The sequence below is a fragment of the Leptodactylus fuscus genome, chromosome 2 (genome assembly GCF_031893055.1).
Source record: "Leptodactylus fuscus isolate aLepFus1 chromosome 2, aLepFus1.hap2, whole genome shotgun sequence".
Lineage (NCBI taxonomy): Eukaryota > Metazoa > Chordata > Amphibia > Anura > Leptodactylidae > Leptodactylus > Leptodactylus fuscus.
In genome coordinates, this window is record NC_134266.1 from 258,152,973 (window position 1) to 258,173,932 (window position 20,960).

The following is a 20,960-nucleotide window of genomic DNA, read 5'->3' on the forward strand; positions in this document are numbered from 1 at the left end:
CTGTGGATGTTTTCTGCAATATATGGATGGGATTCACTATAGGGACTGTAAAACCGTGGCATTGCACATAAATCTACCCCATAGATTCTTAAATTCAATACATTTGCAATACCAATATGGCTAAGGAGTCACTCAGAACCCTCAGAGTGTCAGATGTAAATTGCTACTTTTTAACCTTTGGCTTTATTGTGAACATTATAATAGAAATGTGACTTTTATCACAATTCACTATTCAGCTTTTTATACTGGTAAATTCTTGGTTAGCTGAGCCATGAAGAATGTCATAGTCTGATAAGAAGTTGGTGTCAGCCTTCACGTAACTATAAATGTAACTGGCCCAGTCAACATGATGTTATAGCCAAGGAATAGCCACACCATGAGAGTGCTCCAAGTCACACTGAGCTTTCTCTTTCTTGGTATAGTAAATGCCTTGCCGATCAGGAGGAACAGACTTCCAGACCGGAAGATCCTTATAACTCATGATCTACAGGATGCAAAGGTTTGTATTCAAAAGGGAGTCTGTCACAGAACCCAGCCCTGCAGATAGATAGGTTACTGTTACCGGAACTAGCCTATCAACCTTGCCCTGCAGATAGATAGGTTAGTGTCACCAGACCCAGCATATCACCCCAGTCCTGCAGATAGATAGGTTACTGTCACCAGAACCAGCATATCACCCCAGCCCTGCAGATAGATAGGTTAGTGTCACCAGAACCAGCATATCACCCCATCCCTGCAGATAGATAGGTTACTGTCACCAGAACCAGCATATCACCCCAGCCCTGCAGATAGATAGGTTAGTGTCACCAGAACCAGCATATCACCCCAGCCCTGCAGATAGATAGGTTAGTGTCACCAGAACCAGCATATCACCCCAGCCCTGCAGATAGATAGGTTAGTGTCACCAGAACCAGCATATCACCCCAGCCCTGCAGATAGATAGGTTAGTGTCACCAGAACCAGCATATCACTCCAGCCCTGCAGATAGACAGGATAGTGTCACCAGAACCAGCATATCACCCCAGCCCTGCAGATAGATAGGTTAGTGTCACCAGAACCAGCATATCACCCCAGCCCTGCAGATAGATAGGTTACTGTCACCAGAACCAGCATATCACCCCAGCCCTGCAGATAGATAGGTTAGTGTCACCAGGACCAGCATATCACCCCAGCCCTGCAGATAGGTTAGTGTCACCAGAACCAGCATATCACCCCAGCCCTGCAGATAGATAGGTTAGTGTCACCAGACCCAGCATATCACCCCAGCCCTGCAGATAGATAGGTTAGTATCACCAGACCCAGCATATCACCCCAGCCCCGCAGATAGATAGGTTAGTATCACCAGACCCAGCATATCACCCCAGCCCTGCAGATAGATAGGTTAGTGTCACCAGACCCAGCATATCACCCCCGCCTTGCAGATAGATAGGTTACTGTCACCAGAACCAGCATATCACCCCAGTCCTGCAGATAGATAGGTTACTGTCACCAGAACCAGCATATCACCCCAGTCCTACAGATAGATAGGTTACTGTCACCAGACCCAGCATATCACCCCAGCCCTGCAGATAGGTTAGTGTCACCAGAACCAGCATAACACCCCAGCCCTGCAGATAGATAGGTTAGTGTCACCAGAACCAGCATATCACCCCAGCTCTGCAGATAGATAGGTTAGTGTCACCAGAACCAGCATATCATCCCAGTCCTGCAGATAGATAGGTTAGTGTCACCAGAACCAGCATATCACCCCAGCCCTCGAGTTAATTAGGTTAGGGTCATCAGAATGCAGCCCTGTAGATAGATAGGTTAGTGTCACTAGAACCAGCATATCACCCCAGCCCTGCAGATAGATATAAAAAATTGAAGATCCAGCGTATCCGTAAAAATATTTTCTTACTTTATTCAATGGCCCATAGCCATATTAAAATTGAGTCATAGACATGGATGGTATAGAACAAGGCAAGATGGAAACAGCATTAAGTCCGACTGACGCGTTTCGAGAACATAGTTCTCTTAGTTGGACTTAATGCTGTTTCCATCTTGCCTTGTTCTATACCATTCATGTCTGTGACTCAATTTTAATATGACTATGGGCCATTGAATAAAGTAAGAAAATATTTTTACGGATACGCTGGATCTTCAATTTTTTATTTCCTTGAATGTGCACAAGTGCTTCTGACCGGAGGAGCGGAGAAGTCCGTGCGCATATTCCGTGTTTGGAACTTCAAACAGACGGGTCAGTGATTCAATCCTATGAACTTTGAATTTTGCCAATAATATATTGCTTTAAAAATTAACATTTAAGTGGGCGGCTGTGCATTTTCCTCTTTTCCCTTCCCCTGCATGCAAACTCTGCAGATAGATAGGTTAGTGTCACCAGAATCAAACAGTGTTCTCCTTTTGTGAATTGGCATCTCCATTGAAGAGATATCAATGTTATTGACAATATGCAAATGAGCTCTTTGGAGCCATGGGGGTGTTGCTATTGTTCAAAAGAGGAAAGCTACAATGCCCACATTGCTCCAAAGAGTCCATCTGCATATTGACAAAAACCACCAAAACAACATTTGATTCTGGCAACTCTAACCTATGTATCTATGCCACTGATAAAATCCTATAATAATACTTTTCGTATTACACACCCTGTATTTGTTATATCCTGTATACAGACAAATGAGAACGACGGAGGATACATGGAGGACATAATCATGCATAAGAAGCTTACTGACCAGCTCTGGAACGTGGACCATGAAGTGAAGAAAGACAATAGGGTGGATGAGGCCAGATGTGGAGTTCCTGACATTGCAGAGTATGCCGTCATCCAGAAGGACTTAAAATGGACATCCCCTATCATAACATACCGGTAATGTCAAATGATTCTTCATATGTTGTCCAGTTACATTTATTAAGTTTCATCAATAGGGGAGTCACAGTTATTGAGGAGATATCTAATTTGTCAATTTAACATGTGCAGAACCAATGTAGAATATGGGGAGGGGGGCCATGGAGTCTCACATAACACAGTGTAATGGGGTTAGCCTGTAGGACACACTTCCTAATGTGGGGTCCTTGTATACGGCACTGACACCCACAAAAAATACACATCACATCACAATGATCACAGATGATCACTAAGGATTTTCATAGCTGGATCCACACCAGTCAGCCTGGTTGACCTTAAGAACGGTAGGTATGCCTAGTTTTGAGATTTGATCCCCCAAAAGTCACCTTGGGTACCATAAACATGGAAGGTGACCAAGTGATCGATAAAGACATGGTCTGAATTATTCTATAAAACCTTGGACCAGTGGAATCCAGAATATCCCATCTTATCTTCTGAGCAATTTTAGTAAATTTACTATTTTTTCATGTGTGACATTACATATGATAATAATGTATTTTGTAGGATAGTTAACTATACCCCAGATCTGTCTCCAGCTGATGTGGAAAAAAACATCCGAGAAGCCTTGAAAGTGTGGAACAAGGAGACCCCACTCCAGTTCCTACAGCTTCATAGAGGAACTGCTGATGTGATGATCGCCTTTGTTGCCAAAGGTGAGATCTGGTGGAGAAATCTGAAGAAATTGTTGTAAATGTGTAGTAATGTATAGTAATAATGGAAGGTTGTTCTTTGGTCATCTCTAGAACATGGAGATTTCTTCCCTTTCGATGGTCCAAGAGGGGTGCTGGCTCACGCCTTTCCTCCTGGAGAACTCTTGGGTGGAGATGTTCACTTTGATGATGATGAAACTTGGACTGTGGATTCAGAAGGTAAAAGTTTCATACAAAGGAGTAACTTGACGCTCCAACCATTCTACACAAAAGACTGACATTTCCCTACTTCTCAGTGGATCACCCCATAAGATTTCATCTTTTTGTATATTTCATATGTCCTCTTACTTCCTTCATTTTCTCCTTGCAGACTGCGACTTATTCTCAGTGGCTGTTCATGAATTTGGACACACATTGGGGCTGGCACACTCCGGTACTCCTCATGCTCTTATGTACCCCATCTACACCTACTTCAGATCTGAGAACTTCACCCTTCCGGAGGATGATGTCTTGGGAATCCAGGAACTCTACGGTAATGGTCACATTGCTTATTTCCATTGTGATCTTCTGGATCCCATCATAATATGCTTGCGTTAGATTTCACATATTGCAACTATTGGTTTATATACGTAGCGCACGTGCGAGTGATCTGGTGGTGAATGTAAAGGAGGAAAACTCTGTGAACTTTTTTGTGAAAAACGCTGCAGAAAAAAATGTGCCGCGTTTCCATCTTGGTCGGTTTTTTTTGCAGCGATCCGATGCGCAGGGCCTTAAAAATGTGCGCTCATCACATGACCATGATCAGAGTTTTATCCTCTAGAAGTAACAGAATGAATGACAGCAAGCTGAAATCTAGAAAACTGTGAGGAATTGATACAGAAAGTATATTGGAAAATTGTATATCTTTTTATTGTACATTTGTTTGTCAATATTGGTCTGAAAGTGGACAACCCCTTTAAATCTCTACCATTAACACATGAATAAGGACAAGTTAGTGAGTATTCTGTACCTAGCTATAAACCATCCCAGAAAAGAATTGTCAACTATACTTTGTGTTAGAAGGGTCTTCTGCAGATCACAGGGTATTCCACTGCTTAGACGCCCAGTGATCAGCTATGATAACCTGTAATCTACATGGGTACAAGTGTATTCCTCTGGGGCGTAACTTGTGTGGATACAGAGGGGGCAGTGTCAACCTTGGAGGACCCATAAGGTGTCTCTTCCCAATAGGTGAAAACCCAGTACTGGATATGATTAGGGTTGAGCCGATCTTGACTTTTCAGGATAAATTTTGAAATCCGATTTCCGATCATTTTTCATTCGAATCCGATCTCGATCCCAATTCCGATCCCAATGCAAGCAATGGGATTTTTTTACTAATCGGAGATCGGATTTTAAAAACAATCCTATTCACTATACAGCATGGAATCTAACAACTGAATGCTTTAATTGTTAGAATCCACGCTGTATAGTGATTTTTTTAATCACTAAGTAGCCAGAGGATTTTTTTTTAATCCTCTGGCTACTTCATCCCCCCTGGTCTCCACTTACCTACAGAGATGGCTGGTCCGTTGCCCAGTGTTCTCGTTCTTCTTTGCCTCGCTGCCCCCTGCCTCCCAGGTTAGGAGAGTGTGGGCGGGTACCGGGAGGGGAGATGTGATGTTTCCCCTCCCAGTACCCGCCCACACTCTCCTAAGCCACAAGCCCCGCTTTCTTCCTAGCTCTTTAACACTAACCTGGGAGGCGGGGGCAGCGAGGCAAAGAAGACTGAGAACACCGGGCACCGGACCAGCCATCTCTGCAGGTAAGTAGCTACTAGAGATGTTAGCTAGTCTCCCATTAGAATGAATGGACGCAGCCGTCGCGCAGGGGGTTAAGGCTGTGTGCCGGCTGCTTCCATTCATTCCTATGGAACCGCAGCGAGCCTTCACACTGAGTATACACTCCGCTCAGAATGAGCGGAGCATATACTCAGTGTGAAGGCTAACACTGTTAGCTTTTCCCACAATGCTTGGCCAGTAGCAAAACATTGTGGGAAATAATCACCGATCTCGATCCCACCTAAAAAGATCGTGTTCGGAATTGCAATCGCGATCATGAAATTTTCTCGATCGCCGATCGAAATCCGATCTTTTCCGAACACGATCGCTCAACCCTAGATATGATAAATTAGTTATGGGGCCCGTACATGTTTAACATTGGGGCCCAGGAACTTTGGAGGGCCCATAAAGCGTCTCTTCTAGTACTGCACCTGATACATTATTACATTATAGTTATGGGGCTTGGTATATGTTTTACACTGGGGCGCACAACGAAAATGAAGTATTGTCATTGAAATGTCTATCTGTCAGTGTAACGCATGTAAGGGGTATGTGTCAGATCCTCCAAAGCAATCTATGCTCTTTCTACCTGCTATCCTCTCTGGTTAAGGGTAAGTTCACGCCACTGTTATTTTAAGGGAATGTATCAGGTCAATTTGGGACACTAACCCCCAATTCCTTACAGACTTGTTTTAAATCCACTGGTGCCCACATTTTACAAAAAAAAAAACTCCAAAAACTTAATAGTTACCTAGAGATGGAACAAACCACAAAATGGGCTAAATAAAAACACAGTGGAATTCGGTGGACAAGCGAAATGAAACAAGAAAATCCCACTCATATAATATAAAATTCATATTTATTAAGCAGATAATGAAATAACATAAATATCATATATGAAAATTCATCACAATAATTTGAACATTGTTATGTGATTAAATTTACAATATATATATATATATATATATATATATATATGTATATTTTTAATTATCTGCTTAAAGGGATTCTACCATTAAAAATCTTTTTTTCTGTGGCTAACACGTCGGAATAGCCTTTAGAAAGGCTATTCGTCTCCAACCTTTAAATGGGATCTCCGCCACGCCGTTCCTTAGTAATACCGGTTTTTACCAGTATGTAAATTAGTTCTCTGGCAGCGCCCCAGCGCTCAAGATGCGATGAGGGCGTCCCCACCGCTGCCCGAGAACAGGATCCTGCGCCGCCTCTATCTTCTGCTGGATCCTCCCTTCTTTCTTCGGCGGCTTCATCTCTGTCGGCTGACACTAGTAGAGCCGAATGCGAGCAATTGCGGCCTCGGAAGTATGGCCGCACATGCGCATTCAGCTCTACTAGTGCCAGAGCCGACAGAGGTGAAGCCACTGAAGAAAGACGAAGCAAGAAGGGGAGGATCCAGCAGAAGATAGAGGCGGCAAAAGATCCTGTTCTCGGGCAATGGTGGGGATGCCCTCATCGCATCTTCAGCGCTGGGACCCGCCCCCATCGCTGCCAGAGAACTAATTTACATACCTGTAAAAACTGGTATTACTTAGGAACGGCGCGGTGGAGATCCCATCTAAAGGTAAGAGACGAATAGCCTTTCTAAAGACTATTCCGACGTGTTAGCCACAGAAAAAATATTTTTAATGGTAGAATCCCTTTAATAAATATGAATTTTTATTATATGTGTAGAATTTTCCGAAAAGACCCCCGAGTATAATGATAGCAGCGGTAGCAGCTGTCACCGGGCCCCTAATGTCCCGGGCCCTGTGGCAGCTGCCTCTGCTGCTACGACGGTAGTTACGCCACTGGGCAGGGGAAGTATAAGGCTGAGGCCCCACGTTGTGGAAATGCAGCTTTTTTTGTTGTTGTACATTTTGTTGTGGTTTTTTGAGCCAAAGCCAGGAGTGGATTGTGCAGAAGGGAGAAGTATAAGAACTTCCTATATATTTCCCATTCCATTTGAAGCCATTCTTGGCTTTGGCTCAAAAAACCGCAACAAAATCTGCAACAAAGAAAGCTGCGTTTCCGCAACGTGGGGCCTCAGCCTAAAAGTTATTTTGGGATACTAAACCCCCAGTCCATAAGGGCCTGGTGGTTTAGTATTTAGATTTCCTTTATTGTTTGTAGCTTTAATCCGTTACAGGATGAGAGCAACGAACATTAAAAGACAGATCCAGACAGAGCCCCCTCCGTCAGGTGTCCATCTGCATTCATCGACATGTAAAAAACACAATATAAGATTACTTCTGTCCATCATTACAAAAGTGAAAAATATGACAGAAGAAAGTGTCCGCCATGTTGTTTACATTAAAGTCAATTGGAACAGACCCAGACCGAGGGGGCTCCATCTCAGTCCATTACTACGCTATTGTTACTGTCCATTGCTTCATCCTATGATGGGTGACCTAATTGATAAAGGTTCTAGATGACCCCTCTATTAAGGTCTCAGGTGTGTAGATAAAGCCTCTTCCGAAGGGTGTACTGATGCTCCATTCTAATATAGAGCAGGTTCTATCCTGCTCCGTAACAATCAATGGGGGATGGAAGGGGGTCCTCAGATGTCACCCAAGTGCATTCCGCTAAAAGTCAGACCCCCCTTGGCTTGCCCACTTGAGGCCTAACTCAGGCTTCTCTAATATAGTGTTTACAAATGGATTTACTAAAACACACTACCATTTTACTCTGTACCTTGGTTTCAGGTTTAAGACCCCAAAGTTTTATACCTCCCACCATCTGCAGCCAGGAGGTTCCTATCGACGCCATGGCACATTGGGAGGGAGGCAGCATTATCTTTAAAGACAGGTATTGTAACATATTTTCTAACCTTCCTTTTTTATTTTCTTCAAGTAATCTAAACTAACTTGTGGTTAACAGCGGAGTCAGTGGTGGACCATTATAGTACAATGATCAGAAATTAGGAGAGTTTCCCTTTAAGGAATGTTCTAGTAGAGATATTCTAACTGGAACCTATCTATAGACTCATGATCCGCATGATATTAGTCGATAGCTGCTCATTGATTTGTAATGTGCAATGCTTCATTTGTCCTGTAGGGGCACTGTTGGGAAAAGAGGCATTTACTTTGAAGGGGATTCTCACAATCAACACAAGCTAGGTGATATGTACCAGACCACTGCTTTGGCTCCCTCCATCATGACATTAGGAGTCTCATGCCCCCTGTTTGAAGGGAGTGGTGGTTACAGATGCACGCTATTGCGCCATTCAAAGTCATGGGAGTGTCAGAGATAGGCAAGTGCTATATGGCACCATTTGATGTTTTCATTCCAGTATGACTTCAATTTGCTTTATATTTTTGGCAGATATGTGTGGTATCACCATCCAAACTTGTCTGCACATAAAGCAATCCCGATAATTTCACTGTGGGAAGAAGTTCCCGATTTCATAGATGCCGCTTATAATTTCCCAGACAAGGACACCATTTTGATATTTAAAGGTGAGTTTAAGTTTGCAACCAATATAGAAAAAGGGAATGTCCTGGATTACAGAAAGCTCTTTCATTTTCCAGAAACATCACACACTTGTCCATGGGTTGTGTCTGGTATCCCACGTCATCTACGTTCAACCAGACACAGCCCATGGTTAAGATGGGTGCTGTTTTGGTAAAAATAAAGCCAACCTTTTAACTAATCTTGGACAACCCCTTTAAAGTAGACATGGACTGTTATTGATGTTTTACACCCTTATGGAACCTGTGACCTTCTCTTAGGAAGACAGTTCTGGTCTGTCAGTGGATCGAATCTGGAAGTCGGAGAACCTCAAGATATTGGTTCCTTTGGCTTTCCCAAGTCTGTAATGAGAATAGACGCTGCTGTCCATGATGGGGGCAAAGGAAAAACCTTCTTTTTTACTGGAGACCTGTGCTGGAGGTATGTTGTGCAGTAGAGGGGGGGATTTTAGGAAGTCAGTTTCCTTCACGCAATAAATTTTAAATATGGCAGGGCAGAAGCATGGGCAGAACAGCCATACTCTGGGCAGATATCATATCCATATCATGTCAATCATATCCCCAGATTGGAATACGTACAAAAGTTGGAGCATCAGCTCAGTTCTCCATTACATGCCATGGGTCATAGTGTTTGAAGGCACGATTTCTTACTTTCTGATTATAGTGCATGGTCCAACTTCATGGAGGTAGAGGGTAGATCCCATAGCCTATGGGACAGGGTGTGACATGAAGCTCTTGGGCTCCCATGCAAAATAAGTGTTAGGCCAATAAACTGTATCATTGACAGGACTAATCTCCTCATATTTGGAAAAGTCACCTTATGCTCCCCCTAAGGCTCCTGGGCCAAGATCCAACTGCACACTCTAAACCTCCTCAAATTGCATCCCTGTTTTGAGGTCTGGTTGCCATTACATCCCTGCTTTGAGGTCTGGTAGCCATTGCATCCCTGCTTTGAGGTCTGGTTGCCATTGCATCCCTGCTTTGAGGTCTGGTAGCCATTGCATCCCTGCTTTGAGGTCTGGTTGCCATTGCATCCCTGCTTTGAGGTCTGGTTGCCATTGCATCCCTGCTTTGAGGTCTGGTTGCCATTGCATCCCTGTTTTGAGGTCTGGTTGCCATTACATCCCTGCTTTGAGGTCTGGTAGCCATTGCATCCCTGCTTTGAGGTCTGGTTGCCATTGCATCCCTGCTTTGAGGTCTGGTTGCCATTGCATCCCTGCTTTGAGGTCTGGTTGCCATTGCATCCCTGCTTTGAGGTCTGGTTGCCATTGCATCCCTGCTTTGAGGTCTGGTTGCCATTGCATCCCTGTGACTCCCATAACTATGCCACTGCTGCAATAGCTTATGTTAGTGTGCTGTAGTGAGTCAGATAGTATTGTACAACAGTATAAATCTTTCTATGTCTTGGCCATGGGCTTGTCCTGTGGGAACATTGAAAATGATCTTGTAGAAAAAAGCCAATGATCAGATGTGCAGGTCATGTCCTAATTGTAACTCTTATATCTTTCCATCGACCATATTTTGCTGTGGACCCCTTCCTCAAGATTATGCAAAGTGTAAGTCCTCATTTAGGCACATGTGCATCATATACTGTATATTGTACACTGATGGTATTTGATATTTGTTTAGTTATGATGTGCATAAAAAACAGATGGACAATGGATTTCCTGTGCAACTGGAGTCGCAGTTCCCTGGAGTTGGAAAGAACGTGGACGCGGCTTATATGCATGAGAACGGTAAGACAAGGAATGATCTCTCTCAGGGGTGCTCACAGTTTTTCAGCATGTGAGCTACTTATAAAATGACTTTCAATAAGATCTACTGTGTGGGCGGGGCCTAGGTCTGCTGTGTGGGCGGGGCCCACAAATCTAACAAGACTGGGTGGGGCTTAAAAAGTCTAAGGGGTGGGGCCTGCTCTGATGCAGACGTTCTGATTGGCTGAGCTCACATGGCACTGCCCGGGCACCCAGCACAGAGCCGACACCACTGCCAGTAATGCCGGTGCCCTCAGCACAGACCCCCGTGGCTGACTGGAGAGCGGGGAGCACATCATTCCCCGGAGCTACTTCTGCTTCTGTCCCGTGTGTCTCGGCAGCGGAGCAGAGGGAAGACTTCCCTCCGCTCTGCCGCCGAGACACACAGGACAGAAGCAGGTCATACGATCGACCCATACTTCCTTCGTGATCGACCAGTTGATCGCGATCGAGGTATTGGGCACCCCTGATCTATCTTGTGCAAGTGATTGCTCTTGGGACCTAATGGGTCTTTTATGGAGATCCATCTAGTTTAAGGAGTCTTACAGGCAAAGATTCCTGGGAACAGGTATGCAAATTAGTCCTCCTCAAGTGGGAAGAAACTATATCTCTAGTGCCACCTATAGGGAGATACCCAGAAAGTCATTGACTTTGTGTACACGTTAGTCTTATTCCTTGGTTACTTATTTTATATGCCAGGTGGAAATTCATCATTCCCCCTACACCACAAAACTGGCATAGAGGGATAATATTGAGGCACTCGTTCCGGGCATGGCCCATTTTTGTACCAAATGTTGCACCTCCAGACCCGATCTGCACCTCGCACTCCGCATTCTGGGAACGCCATGCCTAATAATTGTTCCCCACTTTCATATAACGCATTTCCCTAACATCCCTAGCCTTTATACCTCTAAATTTACATTATTACAGCGATGCCCAAATGACTTATTATTTAGTAGAATAGTATATGATATATACACAGCCTGAATAACACTATTACGGATGATCTTTTCTCATATAGGTAACATCTACTTTTATCATGGAGAAAGACAAATTGAATATGACCCAAAAATCGGCCATGTTACAGATGTCACAGAAAAATTCTCTGTCTTCTGTTAAGAATTGATCACATCATTATTGATATTGTATAGCGAGTGGTTGTAATACCTAAAAACCGCGCACATGTATATGGCAGATGTATTTATTAAAACTTATTGGTACGCTTTGCTTTATTCCATGTTCGGAAGTGTGTTTACTACAGACGTATTAACGCTTAGAGGCCAAGGCATACATAGATCAGAGGGGCCACATGGCAAACTCAATATGGGGCAACCATCATGGTCCTGGGTTATGACAATGGCCCCAACAGAAGAGTGAGGCACTTGATTCGTTTATATGTCTTGTAGAAAGCAGTGTTGGGCTATCTTGGGCCTAACGTATCTAACCCAATATCTGCCATCAGGGTGAGCCAAGGGGAACCTATAGACATTATATGGATGGCCAAATCTGTTTACATTGGCTGGTTCAGCTGATGCACGTACATGTACTGTATATAGTAAAGTTCCAAATATTCACTTGAGTATCTATCCCCTTGTCCTAGAAGTGGAAGACATCTAATGTAGGACAAGTATATCCACAAAGTACCACATTTCCACATGAAAATAAAGTCATCCATATGGGTGAAGGCACCGATACTGCTGCTCAGACCCATTCACATGATCAGTGGGGTTTGATCTCCACTAGGGCTGAGCCGATCCTGAGATTTCAGGATCGATTTTAAAATCCGATTTCCGATCATTTTCCAGCCGATCCCATTCGTGAAATTTGCTCGATCGCCGATTGGGATCCGATCTTTCCCGATCCCGATCGCTCAGCTCTAATCTCCACTGATCAATCACTCATTTGACTCAATGAAAAAGGCAAGAAATGTGTATCCTGGCCACCACTGGCACCAAGCTGACATGGGCTGTGGGTAAGTTACAACTGAATGGTAGCCCTGCCAACAATACCACATCACTCACACCATATCTAAATCCTGACAAGCCACACTCTTTTAGCGAGACCACAGCCACCTTCTATACCACACCTAAAATTACAGTGTTTAGATCTAGGAGTATTGAAAAAGTCACAAAACAATATAAAGCAGAACATAAACTTTACAATGTGCACCCAACTCTCTCCACTTACCGATATTACATGTCGTAGGGCCAGTTCACACGGAGTTTACGGGTGCGCATTCTGGCACGTATACACGTGTTGGAATGTGAGCGCTCAAAACAGATCCCATTCATTTCTATGGGGAGCGCACGTATGCCGACTCCCATAGAAAGCAATGGGACCTGCTTTAAACGCTGCTGATTCGGAACCTTTACACGTTCCAAATCAGCCAGAGTATCCTCTGTGTGAAGGGGCCCTAACCATGCAAATTAGATGTATTTTTGTCCAAAGTCACAGGGTTTTAGAGAAAGTATCTAATAAGTGTATGGACCAGAACAACAGACTGCTTGATGTGGATCTGAGTCAAGACGATGTTCAGGGTATTTAGATATAAGGCTAGTGCAGTACACTCATCCTCTGCCGCAGGTGGTTGCCATCTTTGTGTCTTCTCCATACTTTTCCTTCACCCAAGACTTATAGATGTCTACTCCCTGTATTTCGGGTGGAGGGCCTGTCCCTATCCATCGTCATCCTCTGTATATATTCTAAATGCATTACCAGCACAGACATACCTAGAAGACATCGTCTCCTTCGTGCTGCCAAGTTCATAGCCTTTATTATTGCCCAATCTCAGATGACTTATTCACTTTTCCAAAACAGATAAAACTCCGTGTCCCGGGGCTGTTTGCTGTTTTTAGAGGAATGTGTTTGTTACGGATTAGCTACACATTCACATTCCTCCGGTAACCTGAGCACTGATGTTGACACATTTCTGTGGCCTTAGTGAGAGATCACATTGTTATCATCCCACCAAGTAGTATGTGCAATGGAATGGAAGCATTCATCAGAAAAGTCAGAGACTAACTATGCGACTGAATGAAGCTGAGGACTACCACAACGTCAGAGAAGTGGTGGAATCATCTACCTGCCAACTGACAGTGCACCGAATATGTCATGCTTGTGGTTTATAGGAGTCAGATAAGGTCAATCTACAGAGTCCAGAGGCCAGTACTGTGTTAGGGACATGCTCCAGTCTTTATGATCCCTGTATAACGTTTACATTGGGTTGTCTTCTGCTGGACTCTTGGGGACCAACCAGAATCTCCAATAAGTCAGTCCAACCCTGGTGGCATTTACCATCACATTACTTTGGGGCATGTAGACATGTCCAAAACTAAACTATTGCTAAATTCTACCAGGGCTAGATTGGTCCATAGGGGCATCTGGTCCCCAAGAGTATCTACAGCAGGGGTCCTCAAACTTTTCAAACAGGGGTCCAGTTCACTGTCCCTCAAACCACTGGAGGGCCGAAATATAGTTTAAAAAAAATTTAAGATTTGCTCCACAGTAGCACCCCCCACAGTATTATACGCTCCACAGCACTCCCCCCACAGTATTATATGCTCCACAGTACTCCCCCACACACAGTATTATATGCTGCTCAGTACGCCACCCCACAGTATTATATGCCCCTCAGTACGCCCACACACACACAGTATTATCTGCTCCTTAGTACGCTCTCCCCACACAGTATAATCTGCTCTTCAGTATACCCACCCACACTGTATTATATGCTCCTCAGTATGACCCCCCCACACTATTATATGCTCCTCCGTACGCCCCCACTGTAGTATTTGCTCCTCAGTACGCCCCTCACTGTATTATTTGCTCCTCTGTACGCCCCCACCCCACTGTATTATTTGCTCCACAGTACGGCCCCCTTCTTTATGATAGGCTCCTCAGTACACCCCCCACTGTATGATATGTTCCTCAGTACGCCCCCCCACACTTTATCATATGCTCCCTAGTACATATGTACCCCCACACTTTATTATTTGCTTCCCAGTACATATTCTGGATTCCCCATTAGTGAGCGATATAGACAACGGCATGCGGGCCACATGCGGCGAGCCGGACAAATATCCTCGGGGGCTGCATGTGGCCCGCAGGCCGTAGTTTGAGGACCCCTGATCTACAGTATGGTAATGGTAATATAGTAATAGTCCCCTAATAGTACCCCCCCCCCATCCACATAAGTAATGCCATTACTTGGGGAGGGGTACTATCACTGTAATAGTGGACTAATAATGCTCCCCACAGGTCATAGCCCCCACCCCCAACTAAAGTAATGTTATTAATTGTGGGGGTGGGCACTATTACAGTAATAGTGACCCCACATAAGAAATGCTATTACCTGGGGGGCTCTATTTCGGTAATAGTGGCCTAATATTGTGCATCCTTCTATTCTGTTCCTGGAACCACAATTCCTAGTCTATGGTACCGCTTGGACCTTGAAGAAGAATAGAAGATACACACATCGTGTGAGTCAGAACAGGTCCTAGGTGCAGCATTAGTGATCTATAAGTACAATGTAATTATAGATCAGAGCACGGGGGGAGGGGAAGGGTAACACTCTTTGGGGTGAAGGTGGGCACTGGGGGAAATATACCATCTGACATTCAGATTTTGCAAAACAAGACAGAACTGAATTTCCTATCTTTGTCATTTGCGTCATTTTTCACATCTTCTGAGTCTTTACATACCAAGCCAATCCCAACACAAACATCATCATAGAATTCACCTGGTCTATGAAATGTCTAATGTTCTGCCCAGACATGGCGTCTACTTGTTACTAGTGAAAGGTGGAGGGGCTGTAATAAAAAGTACATTTTTTCCTCTGTATTCATCAACCTTGTCCTTGTTTGTCCTCTCCGTGACCTACATAAATATATCTGTAGGTTAATCTAGAATGTTCTAAGTAATGAACCTCAATGTAGAAAATACCAAGACCGTGGATCCTTATGGCTGCAGCTTGTTTGGCACGGACTAGACCAGGGTGCAGAGTCTAAGGGATCCCTTAGTTTTTACTCTTAGTCTCTCCAAGAAGGTACTCTGTGTACTTTGTTGCAGGAAGATCCCCAGGTTTCTGGCCGCAGAGTAGGCCTCGGTTGACAGTAAGATGCAGAAGTAATGACATGACAGAAACAAGACCAGATGTGGAACATGGAACAGGACCATGGAGCTAGGAGAAAACATGGAGCCTGGAACAGGATCGAAAAGCCCAGGTATAAAATGAGGAACAGAAGCACGGACACTAGAAAAGGACCATGACCTGAAACCAGAAGCAACCAAGGAAAGACCAGGAGCTGGAGTCAGAAACATGGAACACAGGAGTGCCTCCAAAAACTGGAAAAGGGAACATGTTCACAGGCCAAAAATGTGATATCACTATAGGAGTGCGACTGCAACATAGGAACGTGAAACCAGGGATTGTCACAAGGAAAACATCGTATAGTAACCAAGACTCAATGCAAGATTATAGCCAAGAATAGTCAAAGGTCAGGTAGCATTAAGTACCGTGAACATCGACTTGGAAACAGCTTGGGACAACATTTGGAAAAAGGTGACTTGAGGTATGGTCCATATAAACAACGGACTGGATGAGTCTTCTTAGAACACATTGGGGCAGATTTATCATTTATAGATGGTATTAAAAAAAGTCACAGTTTTTTGCACAAATCTGTGTTTTCGGTTTTGTACATTATATTTATTATCATTTAAGTCGGTGAACTGTGTGAAAAAGTGAAGGGTGTGGTCTGAGAAAACTGGTATGTTCCAGCCAGGCAGCTAAAGGGTGTATGGTAAAGACCCACACCAGGGAGGTCAGCTGTGTGATTAAGGCCTGATATAGTCTGTGTGTGAGGACTAGAAAGTGTGGTACTATACTGACAGAACTGAGAGTTCTTGTGTGAACTGAACCCACAAAGCAGGCACTGTGCCACCCGTTTGAAGTTTCCAGAGCGAGAGTCTGGCAGCCAGGCACCTGTATAGTCAGGGAACAGTTTCTTTGTTTAGTTAGTTATCAGCTGAGAAGGTTTTTGTTTTGGTTATTTGCAGTTTATGCACCTCAAGTGAAATAAACGCTGAACTTGTGTGCAACCCAGTCTCTGTGTCCCTGTTTCCTGCACTGCTACCGAGCATCTACCTAAGCGATTCCCCACAACTGGCATTAATGATCCCTGAAATTTGCACCAGGTTCATTCCACTCCAGGAGTACGGCGCGGCCGAGTGTACACCTCATTTATGAGGGGGAATGTGCTTTGCCATATATGAGGTACACACTTTGTATGTCCAGAGGATATGAAGACTGGCACTGAAAACACGAGTCTTCATAAATTTCCCCAAATGTGAACTTGGGTAAGAGTCTATTCACATGACTGAGAACATTGACCAAGTGGCACCCAAGATCTGTTAAATAATAGTTCTATGTTTTTTTGGCTTGGACTATTGGAACTAGTTCAATGAACTCAATTCAGCTATTGAAGTGAATGGGTCCATGAAAAAAAAAGATACCAAATACACGGCCAAGTTTCGGGTCGATCAGGTGAATGAGACGTAAGAGAACTCGCAGGTTTATATAACATGCCTTGTTAACTCTTTAGAAACATCAGCATGGCAACAGAGCTCAGAGCCAGGACAAATTTACCATTGCCTTGCAGCAACAGGATGGGGTTGACCAATAGAGTTACAGTAATACAGAAGTAAATCAGGAACAAATGCAAACTTGAATAGGCCACCAGGATCAAATGGCATTCAGTCAGTACTACGAGTAGTATAAGCAACATGACTGGTCGGCCGACACCGGAGTAACAACGTTATCAGTACTGTATGTAACACTACATAAAGATCCTTCTATTTATACACCTTCATTACTTTTATGATATTGCAGTTATGTTAGTAATTGGGATGTGGTTGAAACTTCTTCCTCAATTCCCGATTTGTTCATCACGGGACAACTCATGGGAATTTCCCAAATAAAATGTATGTTTTTTCATCAGGCTGCAGAAAAACTTGCTTGATAAGTTCAATGGTTGCTCTGTGAGGCTCCTGCGAGCTCCTCATCTACTTCAATGTTTGCTTAGGCTCAGAAGCTTGTCCTTATGTTTACTGCAAGTCACCCAATCCACATTATACTAAGCATGCCATTACCTTGGTCTCCAGTCTGTGCCCTGTTGTGTTATCTACATAGTGACATACCAGTATATAAATAATACACACAAAGATATCACTGTCCTTAGTGATATTACAGCATATTGATAATACACACTGTGATGTCACTACGTAGGAATAATTAATGCATTGATGTCACAGTATAGAGATAATATACACAGTGATGTCACAGTACAGGATAATACACACAATGATGTCACAGTACAGGGATAATACACACAGTGATGTCACAGTACAGGATAATACACACAGCGATGTCACAGTACAGAGATAATACACACAGTGATGTCACAGTACAGGGATAATACACACAGTGATGTCACAGTACAGGGATAATACACAAAGTGATGTCACAGTACAGAGATAATACACACAGTGATGTCACAGTACAGAGATAATACACACAGTGATGTCACAGTACAGAGATAATATACACAGTGATGTCACAGTACAGGGATAATACACACAGTGATGTCACAGTACAGAGATAATACACACAGTGATGTCACAGTACAGGGATAATACACAAAGTGATGTCACAGTACAGAGATAATACACACAGTGATGTCACAGTACAGGGATAATACACACAGTGATGTCACAGTACAGGGATAATACACACAGTGATGTCACAGTACAGGGATAATACACACAGTGATGTCACAGTACAGGGATAATACACACAGTGGTGTCACAGTACAGGGATAATATACACAGTGATGTCACAGTACAGGATAATACACACAGTGATGTCACAGTACAGGGATAATACACACAGTGATGTCACAGTACAGGATAATACACACAGTGATGTCACAGTACAGGGATAATACACACAGTGATGTCACAGTACAGGGATAATACACACAGTGATGTCACAGTACAGAGATAATACACACAGTGATGTCACAGTACAGGGATAATACACACAGTGATGTCACAGTACAGGGATAATACACACAGTGATGTCACAGTACAGGGATAATACAGACAGTGATGTCACAGTACAGAGATAATACACACAGTGATGTCACAGTACAGGGATAATACACACAGTGATGTCACAGTACAGGGGTAATACACACAGTGATGTCACAGTACAGGGATAATACAGACAGTGATGTCACAGTACAGAGATAATACACACAGTGATGTCACAGTACAGGGATAATACACACAGTGATGTCACAGTACAGAGATAATACACACAGTGATGTCACAGTACAGGGATAATACACACAGTGATGTCACAGTACAGGGATAATACACACAGTGATGTCACAGTACAGGGATAATACACACAGTGATGTCACAGTACAGGGATAATACACATAGTGATGTCACAGTACAGAGATAATACACACAGTGATGTCACAGTACAGAGATAATACATACAGTGATGTCACAGTACAGGGATAATACACACAGTGATGTCACAGTACAGGATAATACACACAGTGATGTCACAGTACAGAGATAATACACACAGTGATGTCACAGTACAGAGATAATACACACAGTGATGTCACAGTACAGGGATAATACACACAGTGATGTCACAGTACAGAGATAATACACACAGTGATGTCACAGTACAGAGATAATACACACAGTGATGTCAAAGTACAGAAATAATACACACAGTGATGTCACAGTACAGGGATAATACACACAGTGATGTCACAGTACAGAGATAATACACACAGTGATGTCACAGTACAGAGATAATACACACAGTGATGTCACAGTACAGGGATAATACACACAGTGATGTCACAGTACAGAGATAATACACACAGTGATGTCACAGTACAGGATAATACACACAGTGATGTCAAAGTACAGAAATAATACACACAGTGATGTCACAGTACAGGGATAATACACACAGTGATGTCACAGTACAGGGATAATACACATGATTATATCACATTTATGTAACTGCACTATACTTCTGTGTGGACATGGTCCCTTGTAGTTGTTGTACCCCCTAGCAGTTGCTTTGCCATAATTTTGGCCATATTGTATTTGTAAAAAAAGACTTATTTAACCAATTAACTCTCTATTTAATCATAGCTATTATCTATCTAGTTACAGTATCTACTGTATATATCCCATATCTATCTATCTATCTATCTATCTATCTATCTCCTATCTATCTATCTATCTATCTATCTATCTATCTATCTGTCTGTCTGTCTGTCTGTCTGTCTGTCTGTCTGTCTGTCTGTCGGTCGGTCGGTCGGTCTGTCTGTCTGTCTGTCTGTCTGTCTATCTATCTATCTATCTATCTATCTATCTCCTATCTATCTATCTATCTATCTATCTATCTACCTGTCGGTCTATCTATCTATCTATCTATCTATCTATCTATCTATCTATCTCCCATCTATATATCTCCTATCTATCTATCTATCTATCTATCTATCTATCTATCTATCTATCTATCTACCTGTCGGTCTGTCTATCTATCTATCTATCTATCTATCTATCTATCTATCTATCTATCTCCCATCTATATATCTCCTATCTATCTATCTATCTATCTACCTGTCGGTCTGTCTATCTATCTATCTATCTATCTATCTATCTATCTATCTATCTCCTATCTATCTATCTATCTATCTATCTATCTATCTATTATCTATCTATCTATCTATCTATCTATCTCCTATCTATCTATCTATCTATCTATCTATCTATCTATCTATCTATCTATCTCCTATCTATCTATCTATCTATCTATCTATCTATCTATCTATATATCTCCTATCTATCTATCTATCTATCTATCTATCTATCTATCTATATGTTATATGGAATGTGACACTACTATAAATTCTATTATTCTGCTCTTTCACTTCCTGTGAACTTGAGACAACCTGCTGCCTGGACAAGATTCTCGCTTACGATGAATTGCCCACAATAATCTCTTCCTTTAGGTTTTCTTTTGACTTTCAAAGAGTAAAAAAGTATATTTTGCAAACTAATGAATAAAACCCAGCATGGTGGGGCACTTTATGCAACTCAGTACTTCCCGCACACAAATCTGCTGAGGCCATGTTTACTTTAAGATATCCTCTTTGCAGGGCACAGATGTAGAAGTTTTTCTGTTCCACACCACAAACCAGGATGTCTTCTGGGGGGATTTGGGAGTAATCATATTTACCATCCACTGGTTAGGAGATTTAGCATGTCTGAAT

General features: G+C 43.0%; 1 protein-coding gene across 1 annotated transcript; it reads left to right on the forward strand.

Annotated features, from left to right (window-relative positions):
* Positions 1-376: 376 nt before the first annotated feature.
* Positions 377-11,709, forward strand: LOC142193954 (collagenase 3-like). The gene is made up of 10 exons (XM_075262977.1): positions 377-499; positions 2,670-2,863; positions 3,407-3,555; positions 3,646-3,771; positions 3,923-4,084; positions 8,072-8,174; positions 8,691-8,824; positions 9,098-9,257; positions 10,466-10,572; positions 11,612-11,709. The coding sequence occupies exons 1-10, from the start codon at positions 377-379 to the stop codon at positions 11,707-11,709; spliced, it is 1,356 nt and encodes a 451-aa protein (XP_075119078.1).
* Positions 11,710-20,960: the final 9,251 nt, after the last annotated feature.

Bases quoted from the DNA above. Each gene is read 5' to 3' on its own strand.
- LOC142193954 (XM_075262977.1), top strand. From the start codon at position 377: ATGAGAGTGCTCCAAGTCACACTGAGCTTTCTCTTTCTTGGTATAGTA. The intron at 3,556-3,645 runs GTGAGATCTGGT...GGTCATCTCTAG, and splicing joins GATCGCCTTTGTTGCCAAAG to AACATGGAGATTTCTTCCCT. The intron at 8,825-9,097 runs GTGAGTTTAAGT...ACCTTCTCTTAG, and splicing joins CACCATTTTGATATTTAAAG to GAAGACAGTTCTGGTCTGTC.